The sequence below is a fragment of the Heterocephalus glaber genome, unplaced genomic scaffold, assembly GCF_053883595.1.
Source record: "Heterocephalus glaber isolate CG9 unplaced genomic scaffold, H.glaber_assembly_v1.0 deba00001593, whole genome shotgun sequence".
NCBI classification, from domain to species: Eukaryota; Metazoa; Chordata; class Mammalia; order Rodentia; family Bathyergidae; genus Heterocephalus; species Heterocephalus glaber.
In genome coordinates, this window is record NW_028258368.1 from 10,587,239 (window position 1) to 10,612,437 (window position 25,199).

Genomic DNA, 25,199 nt, shown 5'->3' on the forward strand with positions numbered 1-25,199 from the left:
AAATTTTTGTTTTCAGAAATCAGATGAGTAATACTAATAAGGTCTTAACTGCATTGTTTCTTTAAGCTTGTAATTTCGTTCATGGTATCCTATCTTACAGATACCTCCAAATCTTAGGAAAACATTTAGAAATACTTCTTACACTAACAGGAAATTAGGAACATCCTAAGTGTCCAGCAGTCGGTGCACTGTTTTGTGTTGATATGCTCACATATAAAATGATATTGCACATATTTTCTAGTAAGTGCAGAAAGTTTTATATTACTCTTAAGAATTAGTATACCAAGCCTTATCTATGATTTTATAAAATAAAAATAAAATGAAACAGACAAAACAGCTTGAATAAAGTACTAGAAGGAGATAACAAATGGTCATGGTGGGTATCTTTAATAGGAGTGGGGTGATTGGTTTTGGTCTTTCTACTTTTCTGCATTTCCCAATATTTTCATAATGCAAAGGAAAACGCTAAAGGGTAAATTGCAAAGGGACAGAGACATATGCAATTAAAATGTCAAGACTAGAGCAGATTCAATAGAACCAGGAAAAACGTGGACTAGGCTTCCTTCTCATGACAGAGCAGAGCAGATGCCTTGGAACATTACTGTTAGATTCAGGGTTTTATGTATGTGAAAAAGACTTCTTGTGGTGATTGCCCTGGTTCCTGTACCAGGAGGGGTCAGATGTGTGTGTTCTCACACCATGGGATTCTGGGCCTCTTCCTCCATGGAATCAACCCTGGTTTTGCCGAGGGCAACTGGAGCAGGAACCCCTGTTCGGCAAAAGCTGCCCTCAGTCCTCCCTCACCTCCAGCTCCCTCCTGGCCAGTGTGCACTGACTGCATCTGGGAGATGCCAGTGCCACATTGTCAGATCGCACTAAGGGGCTGTATAATTGGGGCAACACTGCACCCACCTTCCTCCTCCTCCAGCTACTGGTGGAGTTCCTCCCCAACCCCTAGCAGAGAAGGAGGGTCCCTAAGTCCCACACAGTTTACCTGTTCCCTGTGAGAACTCCCAAGACCATTGTTCCCTGGTGATGTGCCCAGCAGAGGCCAGCAGATGCATTTCTATGGGACTGGGGAATAAGGAACAAACTCACCCTGTTCTCTGTTGCTCTGCAGTTTGAGATGCTCACTGGGTCCCTGCCATTCCAGGGGAAGGACCGGAAGGAGACGATGGCCCTCATCCTCAAGTGAGTGGGGCAGGCACCCCAGAGTGCAAGTTGGCATCACTAGCCTTGAGCCTGAAGAAAATGGTTTCTCATGCAAGTGGACAAATAGGGCTCTCAGAGCCACCTGATCACAAGATCCCAGATGTGAGCTGAGCATGAGTGTCAGAGAAGGGCAAGAAGCAAGGTGGGTGGGACTCCAAGTCAGTTTGTTCCTGTAGAGCAAGGCAGCAGAATTAGGACCACTTGATGGAATAACTTGTGACCACAGCAAGAACTCTGCTGCAATTGGTCGAATAGCTTTTATAAAATCAGAGGCACCTAAGATGCTGTCAGTTAAGTTTTTGTAAATTCTGTCCTCCTTTACAGGCAATGAGAGATGGATGGAGGAAATCCTAGAGCTGAGGCCTATATGCAAAGCCAAGGTGTTGTCCTTTTATTTAATTAGTTTTCTCTTCTAGAGAGTGGCTTTGATTGTGGGGTGCCTGTAGCTATGACTATGATTCTTGAGGTGACCACCCCTGCTCACTGGAACTTTAAAGGGGAGCACAATCTTTAGTGGTTTACAGCTGGAATCATCCCTCCAGCAAGCCCAGGGGTAAACTAATGCCAGTCGCTAGGGAGTGGTAGGGTCTCTGAGGAGTAGACACCATGGTCTTTGTCTGGGTCCTCAAGATGGGCCAGGGAACCCCAGTCACCTGGGGTGAGTGGCCCTCCTTGGGTCTGCAGAGTCCTCCTTCCCCAGGTGTCCCTCACAGTATTGCAATGGCCTGATGTAGAGGCAGGTGAGAGTGCGGTTGTCCCCAGAGAGCCAGGCAGAGGCTCACCTCAGCATAGATGATGCCACTGGCTGCTAAAGGCTTTTTTTGTCTTGATTTTGGAAACCATAGCTGATTTCCATGAAAAATGTTGTTGATGCTAATGGGATCATTATTGCTATTTTAATCTTTTTATTATACTTTAAATGAATTAGTAAATTATAATTGTAAAAGTTTTGCACTCTCTTTTTCTAATATAATAAATATCACAGCTACAAGCCACATATAAGCAAAAGCTCTTCGGTGTCTTCAAAAACTTTTAAGGTGCAGAAGAGATCTAAGGCCAAGATTTGGGCACTGCAGCCCTGGGTGATTCTGGGGTCTGCTAGTGCTGAATGAGCAAGTCCCCATCCCTCAGTGGCTCATTCTTATCCTGAGTGTGTTTGCTTTTCAGAGCCAAGCTGGGGATGCCACAGTTCCTGAGCATGGAGGCCCAGAGCTTGCTGAGAGCCCTCTTCAAGAGGAACCCCTGCAACCGACTGGGTAAGAGCCCATGACACCCCTCCCTGGGGGACATGGGCCCCCCCTTATCCCCTGGGGATGTGAAAGGACTGCCTCAGCTCCACTTCTACTCTTGCACTTTGCCTGGCTAAGTTCACTCCAAACACAAGGGTCCTGGACAGGGGTGGAAATACTTTCATATACGGTCTGAGCTCCCGGGTCACCAGGTCTGGTCGTGATTTCTTAAACATAGTCACACCAAAGCATAAAGTTGCTGGTTTTCACGCAAAATGGTGGCACTTTCTCCTCCTGATTTCACTTCCTTCACTTTTGGGACTTCCACAAACTAAGGACAGAACCATTGAAAAGCCACTTGTACTTTTCTATCTCTTAAATTAAGGAACTCAAGAGCTATTAGAATCCAGGGTTACCTTAGCATTAACTAAGCCCTGATTCCTTTTCTTTCTCTTCTGTTGACTATTTATGGAAGGGTTTGCCTACTTGGCCTGGCAGATCTCAGGGCAGCTCTAAGACGTCCAGGGTAAGGCCCAGTGTGGTTCAGTCATAGTGCCGCATGAGCACAGGGGGCTGTCCAGGTTGTGTCATTACACAAACAGATGCAAGGAACAAATTAATTACTGCTCTTTTAACTCTAACTTTATAGATGCAAGACAGTTAAGAAAGGAAGGCAAAAGTTAAGTCAGGAAATATTTCATTTTGGAGAAAATAATTAGATTTTCTTCTCTGCCTGGCCCAACCCCACAGGAAACTCAGACCCCATTAAATTTCTTTCACATATCAGCTTTAATTTCAGGGAACTTTTGCATTAATTTATTATCCTTCAGTTATTAGAAGTAAGACTAATATTAAAAGTACCATCTACTCCCTTGGAATATTTCACAATATATATAATCATTTATGTGCAACAATTTCATGACCTTAGGAAAAGGGCAGTTACATAACTTTAATCAATATTTATGCATTTAAAATATTGAGTAATTCACATAAATTTATATTATTATGAATTATTAATGTTATTCTGATTATTAATTATATGTAATCCAGATTTTATCTTTTATGCAATTATCTTTTCCTGCTGATTTATTTTCAAAATAAACTTTATAAAAATTTTCCATAGTTACCTTTAATGACAGTTGCATATAACTGAGTATTTAAAACTTCTGTTTTATAAGCTTCTCAGTGACACATCTGTTAGGAAAAAAAAAAAAAACAGATGTGAGCTCAACAAGACAGGTTTATTTCAGAACAAACCTGAGAGAGAGGGACCACTCTAGTACTTAGACCAGACCAGTAACTCTTCTACAGGCTGTGGGGTCTTTCATAGGGTCATGAGGGAGGGCAGGGAGTTCCCTGAAAGGGGTTGTGGCTGCCTGCCGAGGATGCTTCCCCAAGGACGAGGCTTGGGAACCTGCAGAGTAGTGGTTGTTATCAGTAGCAGGGCTGATAATGTTATGAGTCACCAGATGCGCTATTCTGGGAGGGGCTTTAGAGGGGTCTCTGGTCAGGATGGGAGCAGTCAGATTCCTTCAACGTCTACTGTAGTCACCAAGGGCCAGCGGCACCCCCTCTCTACCAACTTGTGACTCTGACATGTCTCGGGACAACACTGGCAGGTCCCCTAGAGCAGGTCCCTTGGTACGGGGGACCACTGGGACCTGACAGAGAGGTACCCAGAGGCTAGCTCAGGATGCAGAGAGAGAAAGTCCAGCCTGTTATGGGGATGGGTAGGCCCTGGCCTGAGCCCGCCAAAACCCCCAATATGGCATCTTGATTGTGTCTGTGATAAGAGCAGTGATCCAGGCTAGAGAGAGTGATCAACACCAGCTGGTGGGATACTGTGAGCCTTTTACAAGGCGGCCCCCATGGGATCTCTAGTCTGGACCCATTGACTCCTGGTTGTGACTGAAGTGGCCCTGAGGCTGTGTGTGCTAAGTTCTCAGTGCAGGGGAATTGTGTGGCCTCAACAGAACCTCCCTGAGGTATTGTTGCTGGAGAAAATCCCAAACAGGTCCCACGGCCTTGTTGTGACTCTCCTGGAGAGACTAATGGCTTACGACGCCATTGCTGGGCAACATCATCCCACACCTGTGAGGCCAGCAGTGCCCACTCCTCTGCTGTCTGCGCCATGAACTGTGTTTAGGAATTCCTTGTGTTTGCTCCCTGATGCCCAGCAATGACAAGTAGTCACTCAGTGCTCACCCTCAGGGGATGGAGTCCACGCCAGCTCTGGGCCTGCTGCAGGTCAGCACCCAGGCAGGGGGTAGTTCACGGAGCAGCAGCAGGGTCACAAGACCCCAGATATATCTAACCCTGTGTCCTGCTGGAGCTGCAGTCTCACTGCAGATTTCAATTCAAGCTCAGCCTGGCCAGGCAGCTGGCGGCCTCACCACACAGCCTGAGGTAGAGACAGGAGAGGCCATCTTTCCTGTAAGCCCGTATTTTGAGGCAGACATAAGTTAGGATGATAACCATAGCACTCAGCTAAGCCAATCACTGCAGAACCTTAGGGTTTGTCTCTGTGCCCCCTCAGAATCCTAATTGTGCACTTCTGACCTGACATCTGAGTCAGGAGTTAAATAAGTTAGCTTCTGTTAAAGTCTCCATGGGTACCAAAGCAGCGCTGAGATGACCTCCCTAGACCACCACTCCAGGCTTACCATCAGGGACCCGCCTCCCAACCCAGTGGATCCCAGCCCGACCAGAATGCACTGATTTACAACACTGTGAGCCACTGCAAGTGCACATGAACATCCCTACCTGTCGTTTGTGCTCATTTCTGCAGCCCTGCAATTCCACCCATGGCAGAGTCCTGGCCCTGGTCCACCCCTCTCCTACAGTTGGTCCCAACTTGGGATGCATCTTGGCTGTGATTCTGTGCTGCTCCTTCCCAAGCACTCTGTACTGGCCCGCATGTGTGGCCACATCTAGTGTGACCCTGAGACATGCCCGGAGAGTGGTGAGGAGAATAGGTGGTAGCCTCTGACACCCTCTGCCCAAGTAGCTTCTTACCAAGCTAGGTGAACAAGCCATTGCATTTTCCCCAGCTTCAGGCTCCTCTCTGGGACAATAACAATGATATTCATTAAGACTGTGCTGGAGCCACCATTATATATTTAAATCTTCATGGCAATACTGGAAAGGTGATAAAAAGGAGAAACTCAATTCATTTATGAAAACAGGTACATCCATAAGAATTGCTTTTAGCCACAAAGAGCAGAACTTTCTAATAATTTAAAATTTTTTAATTCAATTTAGTTTTTCAAATTGTAGCTTATTTTTCTCACATAAAAAAAAACATATGGTGGTGGATGAGTTGTAGGCATTGCTTTGGCAGCTGGACTGTTGTTATCAAAAGCTCTGTCTTTTTAGTTTACCATCCTCAGTGCTTAATGGCCTTTTTATCTTCATGCTTGATGTCTTATGATCACAAAATAGATGTAACAGCTCCAGGCATCACATGCATATTGAAGGAGGGAAAAGAAGGAAACGGATTCAGATAGTTGCATTCTCATTAGGAAAGTAAAGTTTGTTAGGAAGCTTCTGAGACTTCCCTACACTTCTTAATGGCTAGAATTGTCACCTGGCACTTCTAGCTAAAAGAAAGGCAGGAAAACATGTATCTATGGTTGGAGCGACAGGAACAGAGGGCTGGATATGAGGGTTCATTAGCAGCCACCAAGGGTCACTCAGATGTGTGAGAGTGGTGAGCTCCAGGGAGGCAGAGGCAGTGTCTGGGTCACCTTCACACCTTGGCTCCTGGGTCACACCAAACCCCTAATGGGCACTGAATGAACTGGAGTGAATGGAAGAAGGTGAGTGTTCTCTAGGGCGTCCTGAAACCTCTTGACTCTGACATGCTGAATGCCAGGGCAGAATCCAACTCTCAGTGTTCCTATTCATCACTCTCCAATTTCCTTGTCCAGAGAGAAATCAGAAAAGACGATGACAATAAGCATGTACAGATGAGTCACGCCCCCGGTGCAGCACAGCATGGGCCTTGTGTGTAGACAGAGTTGCTCTTTACCTGTGCTCACCCAGTATTCTCACTTACAATGTGCTTTTCCCTGGTGACTGTCACACTCTCATCTTTTGGGCATTTCATCCTCCCTAGCAGTCTCATCTGCCCCCTCCCTTGACCTCTCGCCGGCCAGTGTGGAGAAGCTGCTTCAACAGACTCTGCTGTGAGTCCTCAGGCCCCCTAAGACCTAGGAGAGCAAAGGGAGAAACGTGGCAGTGGAAGGGTCTCTGTCCGCCCTTGCCTCCCTATGATCTCTTCTGGAGGCTTCAGGGAAGAGCAATCCAAGTCCCTTACTTAGGAAGGGTGTGTTGCTCATTATGCTCATGCCACTGGAAGAGGATTTGGGCCCCTGAGTTGAAGAATCAGTGTTCTTGACCCTTTGAGATTCCATGAGGAGAGGACACCCACCCTTCTCCTTGGTGGTGTCCCAGGGCTACAGGAGCTTCTTTGCCTTACTGTAGTGGCAGTGGTGGAAAGCATTATGGCCACAAACAGCTACAGTGCCCACAAGGTGGTTCTCTGTCCATGTCCACAGTGGCCAGGTCGTCAGCACGCTGAAGTCCAGGCCAAACCCACTGGGGACAATCACCCTGGCAAACAGTCAGGTGGACAGCCTGTGATCCTGCCTAGTTTTGATGGCCTGGGATTCTGTACATACCCCCTCCCTCCATGGGCATCCCAGGCCCTCATCCCTGCTGTGACACCTGTGCGTGACACCCATCCATCCCCCCACACTTGTCCCTGTAGTCATGTGTTATTGTTACACAGTTTCTCAGGCTTCTCCCACCTCATCAGACAGTCAGGCAAATATCAGGACTCGATATTGAAAGTCTCGAGGCTGATGCAGTCACCTTTGCTAAGAATGCTCCCTTTGGGGCGATAACTAGTTCAGAATGTTACCTTAATTTGTCCCTGCCATGGTAACATCTGCAGAATGAGTGTAAATCCCTGCCTTGCCCCTGAGAGACTGTGAAAAGGGTGGGAGGTCAGGTCACATCCTTTTCACAGTCTCTCAAGGGCAAGGCAGGGATTTACAAGACGCCATTCCTTTCTCAAGAAACAGGGTTTCCCTTACTGAAACTGGAGTTCATTAAAACATTTTTGATTCTCTAAATTACTTTTCTCTCCTAATGACAAACCATTCAGAGTCAGCCTGAGTTGTCACTGATACCTGAAACTGACCAAGATCACAGCCTTAGCAATGCCAAGCTGTCATCTAATCAATCTGGGGCTCCATCACTTCTCCCAGCTCAGGATTTCTAAGGCAAAAAATAGTCAACTACTGAAGACGATCTCCTTCTTCTGGGTTCGGGTAGAGGAAGCGTGGCACTGAACCTCTCAGCCAGTCTTTTGCACAGGGCTCAGAGGAAACTTCCTCCCCACGCAACAGGGCAACACTGGACAGAGCCCATCCTGGGGAGCTGTGGGGACTCCAGATTCTGAGAGTCCCCTTAGAGGGGCAGGTTTGGCTCTGGGGCTCCAAAAAGCTGGTGCAGAATTCCCAGTGACAACCCAAGTGAAATGAGAAAGGGCCTGGGTTGTCAGGGTTCCCACTGCCTGTGTGCCTCAAAAACAATGGATCAGAGAGAGTCGAGATGCACATTCTCATCAAAGAACTCAGAGCAGGACCTTCACCCTGGAGCGCATAGTGTAAGATCCATCAGTTCCACTGCAAAGGGGGCTTTGGCTGGATTCTAGAGCAATGTCAGGTGTTAGAAGCCATAAATCAGAACTAAGTATTGGTAACATTTCTAACGCAGCAACAAAGGCCCCCTTCTGTGCCTCAAAGTCTTAACTGGAAATTAAGAGGTTTTTCTGGAAGACTCCTGTGCATAGTTTTATATTTCTCACAGGAGTTCTTGCACTTGCCTGTCAGGCTTGAAAAATGAGCTATCTTTAATTCACAAGTTGATTCTATTTTACTTTAATTTATGCTGAAGATAAAATTTTCCTCTCTTCTCCTGTAGAGGAGAATTCCCTGAAATTTCACATTAGTTGGATATAATGAATTGTATAAAAAAACCTCAATTTATTTGTGTCATTGAATTGTACATAGAATTATCATTTCATAGAGCAGCTGGGTGAAGAGACTATCAAGGTTTAGAAAAATAAGAAAGATAATTACATAACCATAGTCTTAAGGATATAAGATTGTATTTCTGAAATCAAACATTTTATGAAGGTTTTTACCTAAAGACCTCCTTACCTCTGGAAGAACCATATAGAACACTGTTTTTCTTGTTTGCATGAATGTTTTGTACTTTCTTTTCCTATACTGGAAATTGGACATGGGGCCTCTTGCATGCGAAGTGTGTGCCCTACACCCTAGTCTTTTACTGTGCTGTAATCATTTATCCTCCTCCCTCTCTTTTAAGAAGAGTGCTGGCCCTTTTCACCTCCCAAGTTAGCATGCAGGCAACCTGTGGTCATGTCCAGGCCATGACGGGAGAGGCAGCACTTCAATAGTGTTTGGGCCATACATTTGCTTATTACACATTGTGAGATTATCATAGATAAAAGAGAGTTCAAAACTCCAAAACAGCTGTGGTCGGGAGCAAGGTGGTGGAGCTGCTCCTTGAGAATGCTCAGGTTGCTCACAGAGTATGCAGTGTGCTGGGGGTCAGAGGCATTTCAGGTCCAAGAAGCATTCTGTGCAAAATCACAAAAGCAAAGAAAGGGGCACCCAGCCAGTCATGGTGGCACAGGTCTGTAACCCCAGAACTCTAGAAGGCTGAAGCAAAAGGATCACAAGTTTGAGGCCAGCTTGGGCAATTTAGGGATTTATCGAGACCCTGTCTCAAATATACAAAACAAAAACTGCTGGGGATGGAGCACAGTGCTAAGGTTCAATCCCCAGTACTCTGCAGAGGAGTGGAGAAAATAAAAGAAAAAAAATGGCACACCTGTCTATGGATATGTAGGATTTCCACCAGGCTGGAGACGGCCCTAAAGGAGCAGGACTGGCTGGAGGATCTGTGAAGGAGGAAGACAGGGGCACATCAGCCTCAACCAGAACAGTTGCTTAGGTATAGCTGTGTTGGGTGAACAGGTCTGGGCAGAGGAGTAGGCATGTTCCATGGTTAAAGCCCTGGGGATTCTCATCCCTTGCTGCCCTTCAGGTCCCTTACCTGTGCCCAGAAAGGTCCCTCCCAAGCCTAGCCTGCTGTGACTGTCGATAATTTGCAAATCTGGGAATTTCAGAATAGTGTAAGAGAAAGAAGAGGTGGAAGCCAGGGTTCAGTCATCACATGAGAGATGCAGACTGAGATGCAGACTGAGAAAGGCTCTGGGTTACACTCTGCAAAAACAGAGCTCATCAGACCTGCACTGCCTCTGGGCTCTGCTGCACTGCCTGGACCCAGGTGGCCATCAGTTCCAGCCTGGGGAGCAGGTCTGTGATAGGCTCTGTGGGCTGCGCCAGGTGGAGTGCTCTTTGGTGCATCCTGACTTGAGTAAAGCCTCTTCTGACGGAAGTTTATGTCATATCAATGTCTAACCACAGTGTGACAGGGACTAGGACAGCTGGTTTTCAAAACCGGTGTTTTTCCTCTCCTGACTTTCCTGTGGGACAGGAAGAGTTACAGGGAGCATAAACCTATTGAATCTACTTCTCAGTCTTTCTTCCCAAAGTTGAGAGCTTTCTAGCTCACACCTAATGAGTATCCACTGCTTCTCCCAGAAACTCTTGGAAGATTCTCCAAGGTGACTCGAGGCAAAGACTAGGAAGGAATTAAATGTGCTGATGTACACAAAAATAGCACAGCAAGTAAGCAATCATCGACTAATGCAATCATGTCCTCCTCCAAGGCACCTGTGGGTTTTGGTTTCTCTTGTTTCCTGCCCTGAAGTGAGCTCTAAAAGATGTGCAGTCATGATATCAAATGTTGTCCATCCTGGCTGCTGAAAATCTCACCTGGGTTTCCATGAGCAGTGCTACAAACTCATGCTATAATCCAACCTCTGGCCACTTGCTCTGAGACCACACAAACAGCTCCCACCCCTTCTTGGAGCTGCTTTACTCCCATCCAGCCCAGGGAAACCTCAAGGACCCATGGGGCTGGGGCTGTCTGGTGATCTGCACCCACCTACCCTGGCTGTTGACTATGGTGCCCTTCAAGATACAGCCACTGCTAGGCAAGAATCTTAATGATCAAATGGATGAAATTCCAAATGAGCAGAAAATACCTTAAGAACTAAAGAAGTAATAGGTAGATTATCCACAAATGATTAAGAAACAAAACAGTAGAGCTAGTATGTATATTTCAATGAATCCTGGAAGTCACCTGGAGAGTGACCGCCTGGACATTTCCAGTCTGCCACTGGGAGAAGCAGGCAGTGTGCCAGGAAGAGGGCCACAGCGAGTGCATTCAGGATGCTCCCAAAGAATTCCGAGTGGATTTTGCATGACTCTAAAAGAACAGCAAAAATGTGAATGTTGCAAAGGAATCAACTATTTCCAAGAGCTATCTGCAAACATAATAACGAAAATCTTCTTGGTGGATAATAACATCTTTGGGGAATATTTTCTGAGAATTAAGAAGCCCACAGTGAAATGAGGGAGTTACCATGTTTAACATGTGAAGCAGAGGAGCTCGGTAGGATAGGGTGATGGGAGAATGAGACCCTTTCCCGCACTGTACCACGTCTCAAATTTACATTGCACCCTTCTCTAGAGTAAAACAGAGATGGGGCAGGAGAGCGTGATGTCCAGTGAGGAAAGACCAAGATGGGATCTAAAGATCAAAGTAGAGTCCCTGGAAGGGGAGACTTCAGCTAAGTCTGGCAGGTGCAACTTCAAATCCCATTTCTACAACTCATAGCTGATGTGCCCTGAAGCAAGGTACCCTGAAGCAAGGTACCGACCCTACTTCTGCCTCAGTTTTCTCATCTGTAAAGCAACCACTTCATGCATGGCAAATAACCCTGAGGTTATCTCTGTGCCACAGTGAGGAGTGGATGTGCTGGTGCCTCTACCAGGCTCTTGTGGGCAGTGACATTTTCAGATCCTAGACCTTTCTCTAGCCTCCCACCTGTATGTTTCATACAGAAGCACAGTTGCTGCCTGAACACTCCCAGGTAGAGAGGGACCAGAGAATGCTATGGGACACTTGGTCAAAGCAGCTCTTTTGAATCACAAGGCCCAGAAAATCTCTAGGGGAGAGATGGGAGGTGGCCCTGGGCTGTCATCCACTAGAGAGCATTTCTGAAGCCCTGTCCATGTCCCTCCCATAGTAGGAACAGAAGGACCAGGGTGGGAGTCATGGAGCCCATGGTGGCTCTGTCTCCAGTGACCCACATGCTGTAGAGAAAGGGTCAGTCCCCTAACTCCACAGACCAGACAGTAAGGCTCCAGGAAGGACAGGTCACCGCAGCATTGCAGGATGACCTTGTGCTGCCCCTCACTCCTGGCTCGCTGCTTTGAGTTTCTCACACAGAAGGAGCCAACCTTGGGACAGGATGGAATGGGATCTGCTAGGCTGCGTGGAGATGGACTCAGAGGAGGCCCGATCAGAGCAGCAGAAGGGAGCTCCATGTGCAGAGTGGGGGGCCCATACCTCCCCAGACTTGGAGTGGGAGCTGGCAGGAGACCCAGACCCCTACCCACTCTCCCCTCCATCCCACTCCCTGACTGGCAGAAGGGAGGAATCAGGCTTCTCCTCAGCCTTGCCATCCTGGGGAAAGCACCAACCTCATACAACTGAAGGGTTGTTTCTTTCTTTCTTTTAGTTAATAGTCCTTAATTTTAGAGCAGTTTTAAGTCTACTTCTAAAAATGAACAGAAAGTATGCTAGCACCTCCTCTGCCACTCAGTTCCCCAAATGTGAACATCTTACCTGACTGGGGCATTTGTCACGGTTGATGAACCAACACTGACACTGTCACTAAAGTCCACCATTTACATCAGGCTCCCTCTGATGGGCAGTGAGAGTTCTGGCAGATGTGTGAGGACGCTCCCACCAAGCATCCCAGCCTCATGCTGAGTGATCTGGTCATCCCCATGTCTTGCCTACTCCCTCCCCCTCCCCCCAGGGCCTTATGATTTTGATATAAGCAACCAAGTAAGGAAGAGTAAGGGACAAAGCAGACAGAGCTGCAGCTGTCTGCAGAGAGAAGCAATCTCAGTCTTGAGCACGCCCCACGGTTTGACAGAGGGATGCAGGGCCAGGCTACATGTGCCCTGGGCTCAGTCCTGCCTAAACTCCACCTTGCCTGCAGCATTCTTCCCTTCCCTGCTGGGCCTCACAGCTGCAGAACCAGGGGCTCTGCCCAGGGCCCCTTCCACTCTGCTGGGCTTTATCTGGCTCCCAGAGGCTCTGCCTGAGGCTGCACTCTAAGCATCTCAAGCAGGAAGTCCTCAGCCATGATTTAGCCACCTGCCCCCTCTTGGGTGTCCAGCGTTTTCAGGCCTGGAGCAGGGAGCACCAGTTCCACACCCCTGCCTTCTCTTCACCACCTCTCACCCACCATCCTTGTCACATGCTGAATGGGGGCTTTACAGGGGAGTGGGAGCAACCTGAGCTCACAGGTCCTCCCCTGTGCCCCCAGCCCCTCACACTGCCGTACTAGGAACTGTCAGAGACAACAGGTGATCTTACATCTCTTCTGATGCACCATCTCTGCTTTATTGTTATGGCAGGTGCTGGCATTGATGGAGTAGAGGAAATTAAGCGTCATCCTTTCTTTGTTACTATCGACTGGAATGTAAGTTGTATGCCACAGTCCCCAACGGTACACAGATACAGGGAAAGGGGTGGGGGAGGAGACAGCTGCTTGGCACATACAGCTCTGTCCAAACTGAACCACCTGTGGGCAGAGAACTCTCAGGGCTGGCTTGCAAGAGGTACAGACTGAGACCCCGCCCCACCTATGACTCACTGGTGCAGGTGTAAATGGCCCCTGTATCACCCCCAGCCCCACCAGTTTCTGCCCAGGCACCAGCTGTTTGGGATATGGATACCATTGATTTCTCATGCCTGGGTGACCAGGAAGCATCAGGAAGCCAAGAACAACAGGCTACTGTCCTGTCCAGAGGAGACTCCCCCCTTGATAACAGCTGCCTACAGCCCTTTCCTTTAAGTTGACAAAAAAAAAAACCACTTGAGATTTTCTTTTCCTGAGCTCACAAATTAATCTCAGAGGATTTTTAAAGGAATGTCTTTAAAAATCAAAATCCCCTTTAGAGAGCATGGAGTTTGTTGTGTACTCTGGCCTCCTGTCTCTGCTCTGTGTCCCCACTGGTCCAGGGCCTCCAAGAGTGGAGAGCGTGCTAATTGATGCTGGGTAAAACCAGCTCTCCTCCTCTTTCCACCTGAGCCCCATTCACACTGGGGAGTCTGGGGAGTTTCTATGCCCCACCCCAACTCTCAAGCTCTGATGTACAAGTGTACAACTTGTTTAAATGAGGCTTCTACTCCAAGTAAGATGGAGGGAAGTATCTACTCTAAGATCCCCACAGTGCCCAGCAGGTGGGATTCCATGCTCCAAGAGCAATCGAAATCAGGTTATATCCTCCTCCCCAGAGAAAGTAGGAGGAATGCAGGCTCTCCAAGAGGTAAAACAATGCCTCCCCCTGAGCTTCTGCTTAGCTTTCCTGAAATTTTAGGCTTGTAAGATACTTAGGCCACTCAGTCTCATGCAGGCACCTAAAGATCATTTCCAGTCCATGGTTCATGATTGGAGTGTTTTCTGGGGTGATTTTCCTATCCATGGAGACTGGCTTATAGACCAGCCCCACCTCTTGTTGACAGTGGCCAGTATGTGTCCCTGCAGGAAGATTCGCACAGCTCAGCATCTGGGCTTTGGAGCCAGGACTTTGGGACCTGCATTGGTGGGCAGGTATTGGTGACACTGTCAATATGACTTGGGGCTCCCCACTGGCATTCAGGGCAGTGTGCACAGCTCTGTTCATTTATCATCTGCATATTTGCAGATATTACCCAGCCACCTATGTTGGTATTTTGTGTTTCTGGCACTTTCTGGGCAAGAGATAGACCAATGCGGAAGCAAAGTCCCACCTCTGGAGTCTGATGTCCTATTGAACAGATGAATGTGTACCTCCTCACCGGAAGAATGTTCTGCTGTGAAGGGGGAGGAAGTGGGACAGGGCAGGATAAGTGGGAAGGTGGGAGGACAGTGTGTTCTTCACCTCCATGCTGGGCTCCAGCTGGCCCATCTTCTTGGAGCCTCATCCCAAACTCTGCAGGCCCACCCCACCTCCTCCTCCCTGCCCTCTCCTAGGCATCCAACTGTGTCCCCTCACCCTACCTCCAAACCCAGCCCTGTTCCCACCTGTCACCTTTAAATGTGCCACACCATATGACTGATGTCTGCTGTGTATTATTTTCTGCCTCCTGCCTCTGGGGTGCAAGCTACAGAAGATTGGGGCTCTGGCCTGGAGCCATCCCCCAGGCCGGAGCAGAGCACCTGATGAATGCCAGTGTGTGAGGAACCGAGGGAAGGAAGGAAGGAAGGAAGGAAGGAAGGAAGGAAGGAAGGAAGGAAGGAAAGAAGGAAGGAAGGAAGAAAGGAAAGAGCAAGTGCATGTATCCTGAGGGCCAAAGGAGGGACCTCAGGACAGGAGTGGTGGCTATGGAAAGAGACTGTCCCTTTCTCTGTCACCTCCAGAGACCATGCCTGGGAAGTGGAGAAGGGGATTGCTAGGCAGATATGGTGTGCAAGGAGCTGCAGGTGGGAAGAGAAGAAGCTTAGGGTGGGGAATCCAAAGGAGATCCCCAGCCATGTCTCCTGGTGACTGCTCCACAAAGCACTTTGCCAAAGGGGACCTTGGCAAATGCTGCAGACAGATGCTGTCTCAGCTGGAAGTGTAGTGTCCAGGAGGGCGTGCTAGTGGTGCTAGGCAAGCTTGGCAAAGTCTTGGGGTTTGAACGGGAAGATGGATTTTGAGAGAGGTCTTTCTGTCCGCTAGGATCAAGCATGTTTACTCTTGTTCCTGCCCTTGCCAAAGGCTCCCTCATAGAGGCTGGAGGGGGGCAAGTCCCTCATTCTATCTAGCCCTCTGAATTAACTGAGCCTGTAAGTGGTAGAGAGCCCTGAAATGCTGTTCATCCATTAATTTATTCAAGAAGTAATGTGTGACACCTGCTTGAATTAAGTATAATTGAGCTAGCCTCAACATAATGGTTGGAAAATACAGCTCCATCCTCAAGCCACTCATACCTGGTGGAATCTGTTGCACCAGAAGACTGTTGTCCTACTGTAGAAGCAGTACACAGTGTGAGTGTCCAAGCAGAGGAGAGGAGAAGCCTGGGAATTCACCAAGAGAGGGCACAGGGAGGACAGGAAGGATATTCTCAATAAAGTCCATGGGCATGACAGTGCAGGGTCTTGGCAAGAACCACTGGGCCCACATGGTCTCCATGGCCTTGGTAGCCGTGCAGGCCCTGCTGAGCAGAATAAGCGATTTCACCATCCCTCGTGACCCTTCCCCCACAAGCGGGGCCTGGGCATTGTCCTTGCACCTGTGGCCAAGGTAACAGCCCCTGTGTCTCAGTGACTAGCCTGGGCCCACTGCTACACTCAGTGCTTTAGAATGTCCATGGGAATGTACTTAAGGATTGTTTCACTCAGCAGTCTGTGGTCCAGATGTGCCCTTGTGATTGTCAGCCACAGGTCAGTCCTGGGTGCAAGATGATGCCAGAGGCTTCCCACTGCAATACTGACACTCAGAAGTGAAGGAGAAAACCTGCCAGGAGGGACCTCACCCAGACTGTTGCCTCAGGACCCAGCTGGACAAACATAAAGATATTTATTTTCCTCTCTGCCGCCTTCTATGACCCAAAACTGCCAGCAGATTTTTTTTCTTTAAATAAACACCTGCCATCCACCAACCATCCCCTGGGGGCTCAGGTGACCTGCTGGAGCAGAACACATCGTTAACAAGAGAAGAGGGTTGCACCCATCTGCCCTGCCTTTGCCCTGGCTTTCTGCTCCTGGCACATTAACATCTGCTCCAGGGCAGCCTTCTGGAGGCTCTCGTGTGTGACCAGCTAAGTGAAAAATCACAAGTTAATTATAGACTGGAAACCTCTTACAGGGTGTGCTGGAGTCCAGCAAATATAAGCTGTGTTTATTTTTCCTCCGTGGCTGAGGCAATGCTGAGAACACAGGATTAGTGTGAACCTAAAATAAGCTTCATAAAAGGTAATATGCAGGCTGCATCACCCAGTCCTCAGTAGCTTCCAGCCCAGCCTGGCTCCTTTAAACAGAGACCTGGCTGAGACCAGCAGAGCTCAGGGCTGCACCAGACACTGTCATGGGGAAAAGATGTTGGTTGCTCTGCTTCTTTGTTCCCAGAGCACCAAGCATGCCAGGACCCCAAGAGTAACCACTTCCCATGTGTGATTGCAATTACTTTTATTATTACTGTATTGATCTGAGTTACTTACGGTCTTTTTACATTTCAAACCCTTCCAAACACATCAGCAACTCTCACATCAGCCTATGAGGTGAGAGGGACTCCCAGGAGAAACTTAGGCACAGAGCAGTCAGAAGCGTGCTCACCCTGGCTGTTATGTTCATAGACAGGAGCAGAGTGGGGACTTCTAGGTCACTCTGATCTTGCTGCCTACAGGAAGAGCATTCCTAGCACCTCACAGGAGTTGATTTCAGGCACTGGGTCAAATCAGGGGCCCAGACACCATCTCCACTCCCAATGCCCACAGAAAGATTTCCATCACTCTATCCTTATGCTTACTGTATCAAGGGAGCTCACCTTTGCAAGATCTCAACCAAGACTGTTTGATTTAGCAGTTCTGTAAATCTAGATGGCTCTGTAGAATCTCGTACAGCTGGGATAAACTGTAGGCAAAGCTCTGCCCTACCATGATGCCCTGGAAATCATTTAAATTCACCCTGTTCCTTCCATTTTTCCACCTTCCTGCACCTGCATATGTTTGGTTTACTATTTCAGGAACAATCTATAAAAGTGTCCTTTGCCTTATTGGGACATGTTAATTTGAAATGTCTGGGACCAACACTGAGCAGAAAACAGACGTTAGGGTCTGTGGCCCCAAACTAGAACTAGCTTCCTCCTCCATTATCCAGTTACCATTTTTATTGTACCCTCTCTGTCCTTTTCTTACTTATCCGAAGGTCCTTTAAGTATAAACAGAATCCTAATGTGCTTTCTCAGAGATTCCTTGCATATCCATGTGTGTTATGATACCTGTCTCAAAGTCACTGCTAGACTTGTGCAATCTGACATCTTCAAACAAATGAGATGCTTTAAACTGATGCTTGGCGAATTAAACTATAAGGGTCCATTTTCTTTCCATCAGGGTGGATGTGACTTGTTCTAGATTCCTAGAGATTGGGGTTCCAGGTCAGAATGCCTAGCACATACCTCATCAAGTTCAAAGTCTATGAGGGCGCTGCTGCTGCTTTCTCTTCAGTTCAACTGTGTGTGCCGCAACTTACATTCAGAAGCAGAGGCAAAATCACCACACCGTTCCAATCCTTTCTTAGGTTTGGACACAGGAAAAAGAAAAGCATATATAGTAATAATACATATTAGCACCTTCCAGAATGTTTATGCTACAACAGCAAGAAATTGAGCCACCTTTAATATTTCAACAAGCATCCAGGATGACAAAGCAAAGGGCAGAGTGCCTGGCTCCAAAGAGCTTAGGAGAGCAATGCAGAGATTGCTGCTTTCTCCCCAAAACAGACACTGAAACCGGACTGAAACTACAGCAGCCTCAGGGGCAGAGGGTGTGGTGGCCCCCAGTGGACAGATTATGTTCCCAGAAATAACCAGCACGTGGACCCTGGAAGGTCCTGCTCCATGCAAGCTCTCATGCCTGCCTCCCGATGGCTGGGTCAGGTGCTATGCAGCCTGCACAGAGGCTCACAGGCCTGGTTGGGAAAAGGCAAAAGAGAGACACCTGTGCTTATGGCTTTATAAAGCCCAGTGTGAACACAAATGCACCACATGATTACTGGATTCTGTGGCAGTTCAGTGGGACCCTCTAGTGGCTGCTAGTGCTGAGCTTGCAGAGGTGTGGACAGGAGAGGAAGAAATTGGGCACAATATGGGCAGTGAACAGGGTGGGCCTGGGCTAAGCTCCCTGGGGCAGCGCTCTGGGAGAGAGGGACCTTGTTTACCTACTCTCTCTGGCTCCCTGATGTGTTGTACACTATTCTCAGCCCAAGTGAGGCTCTCAGAGTACCCTTGCTAGGTTCTGACTCTGACTCTAATGAGTCCTTTTTCTTTCTGGATAAAATCTTGGAGCCTCCTGGTGTGAACCCCCTGCCAAGTAGGACTGGTCAGGGATAAACCTTGCTTTCATGGGCAGCCTGAATTCAAAAACCATCAGTTTCCTCATGAAATGACAGCATGTGCCCTTTACCAGATGTCATAAGAAAGGTCAAGGACACACAGTCACCTTTGCCCATGTCAGGATCCCCCTAGGGAGGACAAATGCCCAATCACCCTAACATCCACATCTGCTTCATGAAGCCAGATGTGTGGTGACATTGCAGATGGACAGACTGCAGGCAAGGGAGGAAAGGCCAAGGAGGCCACGTGGGTGTCACTGACATCTGGGGGAGATGCTGGCTGTTGCAGGGCTTCTTTGAGTTTTGTACAGTTCAGTGGCAGCCCAGGTCTCCACCCACTGGACTCCGAGAGGCACAGGATGATGACCAATCTCTCCACAGATTGCCAGATGGCCCGCTGCATGCAGATGCCCTCAGGGAAGGAAGGAGCACTGATCTGAGGGACTGTTTTCTCCTGCATGTGAAGCCGCACCTCCTTCCCCACACAGGGTCCCTGTAGGCCTGAGAAGAAACTGAAATGGCCCATGTGAGCTCTGGCTTCCCAGAGACAAACACTTCTCTCTGGAATTGGATGCATGGGTGGCAGCCATTTGTGTCTGCTTTTTTTTGTTTATAATAGAAATCTTTCGTGTGAATAAATCCCTTTCATAAAAGTAGGAAGACTGCCTTTGTAATGGAGCCTTCCCTTCTCCCTTCTCCCTGTCTCCGTGTCTCCCTTTCTCTCTCACCTCCCTATCTCATCTTTCCCTCCTTATCTCCTCATGATTCTTTCTTTCTTTCCTTCCTTCTTTTCTTCCTTCCTCCCTTCCTTCCTTTCTTTCTTTCCTTCTTTTTCTTCCTTTTCTTTCTCTTTCTCCCTGTCCCCCTGCCAGGAAGACATGTCTTTACTCTTGTGGGACAGATTTCACTTGCTAACCCAGCTGAAGCATGACAGGAAAGCTCTGGACACAAAGCAGCAGCAGGGTTCCAGAGCTTTCCAAGGAGTGTGCGCATTCAGGAGATTTGCTCCTTCCCTGTGCTTCCATCACTGCAGGATGCAGCCTGTTTCTCTGTCTGGAAAGGGTCTATGGAAGGACTCAGTTCCTGACAAAGCTGTTCACCCAGGCCAGGAAATGGCCAGGAGCGCAGGCTGAATTCCACACAGTTCTCTGTGGATGCCCAGTCCCTGGCCCTCTGGACTGAGTGTTTCTGCTGCCCCCCCACACCCCCATTTCTGACTGGCTTAGCAGGTGTGCCCAGGGCAAAAGGCAGGTGTCAGCACCCTGCCTCTGAGCTCACTTCCTCTTAAGCCCCCATTCCCCAGACCCAGACCTTTTGCTCAGTACTTGGGACTTTCAGAAGGGTCAGGAGACCTGCCTACCCCTCCTTGTCTTCCTTCCAGTCATTCTTGGCCTTGGATAAGTTGCTCTGTGAATTCAAGTCTCAGTTTTGTTGTTTGATAAGGTAATGAAATCTGCTTTCCCTTGTCATTGAGACATTCATAGAAGTTTTTATCTAGAGTTACTGCCTTTGCCACACAGACCTGCCCTGCCAGTGGATCCGTGGCTACAGAGCTGAGCTCGAGACCCCTTAGTCAGAGTGTCTGGGAATTGGTATTTTTAGCCAATAACCTGACCCCCTAGCAATATAAGGACAACAGGGTACTAGAGGTGTAGGTGCACAAGACCCTCTCAAGTTTTCCAGCCCTGCTACACATTATGGTTGTTAGCATCTTCCATTTCCAGGGTCCTTTGACCTGATTTGCACCCACAGCAGTTCTTGAAGTCCTCTGGCATGAGTGTCTTTACAAGGTGTGACAAAAAATACAGTGAATGCTACTGCCAAGTACCATGTAACAGAAAGGCAGGCTTATTAAAACATTACAGTGTGTCTTCATCCACCTTGTTCATCGGATCTAGCACCATGCCACTTAAAAGTCAAAATGACCATGAAAGGTAAACAGTTTGAATCAATCAGGACATCAAGGTAGCCAGGACAGCACAACTAAGACATTCATGAAAGAGGACTTCCAGAACTGCTTCAGAAAGTGGCAAGAACGATGAAATTAATGTGTTTGAAACCAGGGGGAGAATTTTGAGGGGAATTAGTGTTAATGTATCTTTTACTGTAAGATGTTTTTAAACATTCACTGTATTTTATCACATTTCATTTATCATGTATGACATATGTAATAGAACACATTGACATAGTCTGCGTTTTGTGTACATCCTCACAAGTTCAGAGTGTGGAGGGCTGCTTGTAGGTGAAGGTGGAGGTGCCTATAACACGCCCAGGCATATCTCCGGTGCTGCCCATGCCCATCCCAGCCTCGCCTGAGCCTGTCTTGCTTCCCCTGCAGAAGCTGTACCGGAAGGAGATCAAGCCACCCTTCAAGCCCGCAGTGGGCAGGCCTGAGGACACCTTCCACTTCGATCCTGAATTCACCACACGGACACCCACAGGTGTGTGACAGTGGTGGGCCTTTCTGGGGGGGCTGTCCGATCTGACCCCTGAGGACAGAGGTAGAGCAGAGGTACCCATGTTCAAGGATGCTCCCAATAGAAAAATGACTGCCAATTCTGTTTCGCTTTCCAGTTTTCTCTGCCCCAAGATAAAAGTTGAAGTGGCAGGACTAGTTCTGTGGTATTCCCTAAGTAATGCCCACCTGGGAACTCAGCAAGATGTTAGGTAGCCCACCTCCCATTCTGAGTCACCAGGTAGTGATCACCCCTCTCAGGAGACACTCAGCTGAGAACCCTAAAGGGAAGTTGAGGTGAAGTAGATCTCTCACTTAACTAGAGGGTTTCTGTGGGAAGAGGGAGGCTGTCACTTAAGTCTGTGCATTTGTGAGCTACATTTATTATTCATGCAAATCCAAAAAGCTGTTTGAAAAGCTGTATCAGTATTAGATCTCAGCATAGCAAGCAGAAACATAAATTTAGTTTTGTGATATGTCTAAAGTTATTCTCAAAGTCCATCAAGTTCAATCAGAACTGGTCAGCTCCCTTTAAAATTATCACTTGTGATATTAATGAATTAGTGTTTACTTTTCTTGCTGTGGTAATTGACTTGGTATGCTAGGGCTGCCGTAGCAAAACACTACAGGATTGGGGGCTTACACAACAGACATTAGCTGTCCCACAGTTCTGAAGTTCAAGATGAAGGTTCCAGGCCAGGCATGGTGGTGCACACTTGTAATCTCAGCACTCAGGAGGCTGAGTCAGGAGGATTGCCATGAGTTAGTTCAAGGCCAGCCTGAGCTACATAGTGAGTTTAAGGCCAGCCTGAACTACATAGTGAGACCCTGCCTCAAAAAATTAAAAAACAAATCAAGGTTCAAACAGGGTGGGTTCCTTGGCTTGAAGACAGCCACCTCCCTGTCCTCACATAGCCTTTCCTCTGAGTGTGGAGAGAGCATGTAGGCTCTAGTGTCTCCTTCCTTTCTCATGTGGAGATCAATCATATCCGATTAAGACCCACTTGTTTAATTATTCTTGGAAAGGCCTGTCTCAGAATACAGCCACACTGTGGCTTAGGACCAGCCCAGCAGTGATGGGGTGGTGATTATGTTCATAGTAGCTCAAAACCTCTGTGCATATTCAGGGTGTGTGGGGTGGTACTGAGGGACTGAGGGTTCACCGTGATTTCCTCACTGCTTTTGCATCTAAAATTGCTCAGCATTTCTAAAAGATAATCATGAAACAAGTAGAAGGTCAACAGTGAGTATCAAGTAGGTAAAGTTGGAAGGGAGAAACCCCTCATCCTCTCTGGGTCCAGAAACAGAACCCCCCCCCACCAGGTCTGAGCACAGAAAACCCTTTATCTGCCCTGGGTCTGGGCTGCCATGCACTGAGGCGTGCGGGTGGGTGTGAGCCAATGCAGATGGACAGGGCCAAGAGCCTGCAGCAGGATGTGCCTGGGACCTGGTTCCACTGCTGCCCTAAGCCTAAGCAACAAGGAAGGAAGAAAAGGAGTGCCTGACTCAGTGCACCTCAACCAGGAGCCATGACGGGTTACTTGCTCTGTCTTCTGGGTCCCATGCAGTCCCCAGAGAACCAAAGCCATCATCAATGAGGAGGCTTGTGTGACAATTGTCCCTAAAGTTCTGAGTCATCACTGGTGCATGTTAATGAGAAGCAAAGGAAGAGGAATCTTCCAGGTATTGGGCTCAGTCCTTCTCATTGACAGAATTAATCCAGTTTGCAGAAGAGGATTTCTTTTTAGCTTCCAAAATTGGGAAGATAAGTCAGTGTTTGGGGATTCCACAGCTCACTGGAAAATGTTATTTTATTTCTTTTCCTGTGGCTGACCCAAAGGCAAAATAACAAGAGACCACATACCTCCAAGTAGGAGCAGGTTGTCTGTGAGTCTGTGCATACCCCTGCAGCCTGGAGAGTCCTCTATGGGGTGGGCAGTTCTGCTTCCTGAGTTGCCATCATGTGTGGCTGTATGCTTAAAATATTTAAAGCAAGACCACACTTATGCCACTGGGTAAGAAGATACTAATGCAGTCAACTCTACATTTTTCATACAATATGCTTTTTGTTTTATTCATGGAGAATTTAGACTCCAACCTGGCTGGCCAGTGTGACCATGACCCTCATAATCCTTATATGCACATAGAAAATTCAATTTTATTTTAATATTGGCCTAAAAAAACATATTTTGTCACTGTGCATTCCAACACCATCAAGAATTAGCTTCTGGCAACCCATTCAGGACCCCTCCTGTTTCTCAGGAGCTATTCCTATTCCCCAATAAATTTCCCTACTCTATACCTCCATTTGTTCCTTAGAGTTCATTCTTCGACTTTGGGGAACAAGAACTTGGCATATCTGACATCTAGTTGGGAATTATGTATTTCCCCTATATCAGTAGTACTCATATAAGAATAATAGAAGAAAAAAAAGAATAATAGAAGATTTTTGGTGGGTTTTTTTTGGAGACAGGGTCTCACTATGTAGTTCAGGCTGAACTTGAACTCACTATTTGGCCCAGGCTGGCCTCGAACATGTGCCAATCATCCTGCCTCATTGCTTAGATTCAGAAGGACACCAATTGTCACTGGGTGCCAGGCACTTGAGACACAGGGCTGGCAGAGGGACCTCTGGCAAGAAACAGAAGCAACATCTGCAGGGGAGAAGAAAGAATTTCAGGAACATAAGAGAGGAGAAGGGAGTGAGAGAGTAGCAGAGGAGAGGGTAGAAAGCAGGGAGCAGGGAGAATGCTACCCTCCCCCCGCCAAAAAAATAGAAGAAACCAAGGATTGAGGGGCATATGGAAAGCATCCGTTGTCAAGCAGGAGCCCTAGGCCACTCCAGAGTCCAAGCTCTAGAGGATGCCAGGGAAGACAAATGGTGTCTTTTCCAGCCAAAGGGCAATGAGCCATCTCTGTCCCAGTGCTGTCATCAGGAAGCTTGTTTCTAAATAGTGGCTTGACAACTAAAAGTTACCAAGTTCTAGATAGCTCACTTCTTCTGGAGTTGCATTCCAGGTTCTTCTCACCTCAAACAAAGAATTGAATCAAAAGAGCAAAAGCAGTGGCAAAGTTTATTCAAGAAAGCAAAAATGAAGAGTGAGAGAAAAACTGGCTCTGCTTGGACTGAGTAAATAAAAAAAAGGGTGAGAGCGAAGATAAAAGTACACACTTCATCGATCCCCGGTACCAAAAAAAAAAAAAAGTACACCCTTCGTCTAGGAAACACAGCGTAGGCTATCATAGAAAGGTACTGTAGTGCTGGGGTTGTAGCTCTGTGGCGCTGTGCATGCCTGGCAGGCCCAATGTCCTGAGTTCGATCCCCAGTACCACCACCAGCAAAAAAAAAAAAAAAAATTGGCTTCTGATTCCTTACTATTTCAGATTCTCAATCAGTTTTACTTCGAGTTAATTTATCACATCATGTATCTTGCAATTGAGGTAGGCAGTAACTGCTGTGCTAAAGATGCATAAAAGTCACTCTGATTTTATACAAGAGTGAGATTCTCTAAGCAGGTAGGCGACTGCATGGTTGGGTTAAAGAGCAGCCATAGCGGTGAGGCTTATAGAGTGGATAATCTACCAGTCCCTTACTTTAGGCTCTGGATGCACACAGGGCATTTCTTGTAATTGACTTTCACTCTTAATTAAACTGAGATCATCTGGTTTATGCTTCCTGATCACACATCAGCTGCTCACTGGAGCATGCTGACTGGTGTGAGATGCCAATCTAAGATTTGAAAACCACGAGACATCTACTATAGATCAGAAAATATTCATGGAGTCATCAAAGGTAATTAGGCAATTAGTTTTACATTTCTTATCTAACCTGTATTTTTGGTCTTCTGTGAGCCCTGTGCTAAAAATCAACATCCCTTTCATAATTATAAAGCACTCCAAATTTTACTTATACCACTCACATTCAATTGCTATCCAGCCACACCAATCAAATGTCAGCTTTTTAACTTGTAGTAAAGACCCC

The 25,199-nt window shown here is 47.5% G+C and overlaps 1 protein-coding gene across 7 annotated transcripts in view; it reads left to right on the forward strand.

The window, feature by feature from the left end:
• The window catches only part of Rps6ka2 (ribosomal protein S6 kinase A2), a 388,980-nt gene that overhangs the window by 332,617 nt on the left and 31,164 nt on the right, over window positions 1–25,199 (forward strand). For all 7 annotated transcript variants that reach the window (XR_015444055.1, XM_013076709.3, XM_021238007.2 and 4 more), the window contains 4 exons: window positions 1,121–1,191; window positions 2,380–2,468; window positions 13,103–13,167; window positions 21,101–21,203. Coding sequence is in view for 6 of the 7 variants with exons in the window: in XM_013076709.3 (XP_012932163.1) it covers window positions 1,121–1,191; window positions 2,380–2,468; window positions 13,103–13,167; window positions 21,101–21,203 (328 nt within the window). In the remaining variant the exon portion in view is untranslated. The remainder of the gene's footprint in view (window positions 1–1,120; window positions 1,192–2,379; window positions 2,469–13,102; window positions 13,168–21,100; window positions 21,204–25,199) is intronic.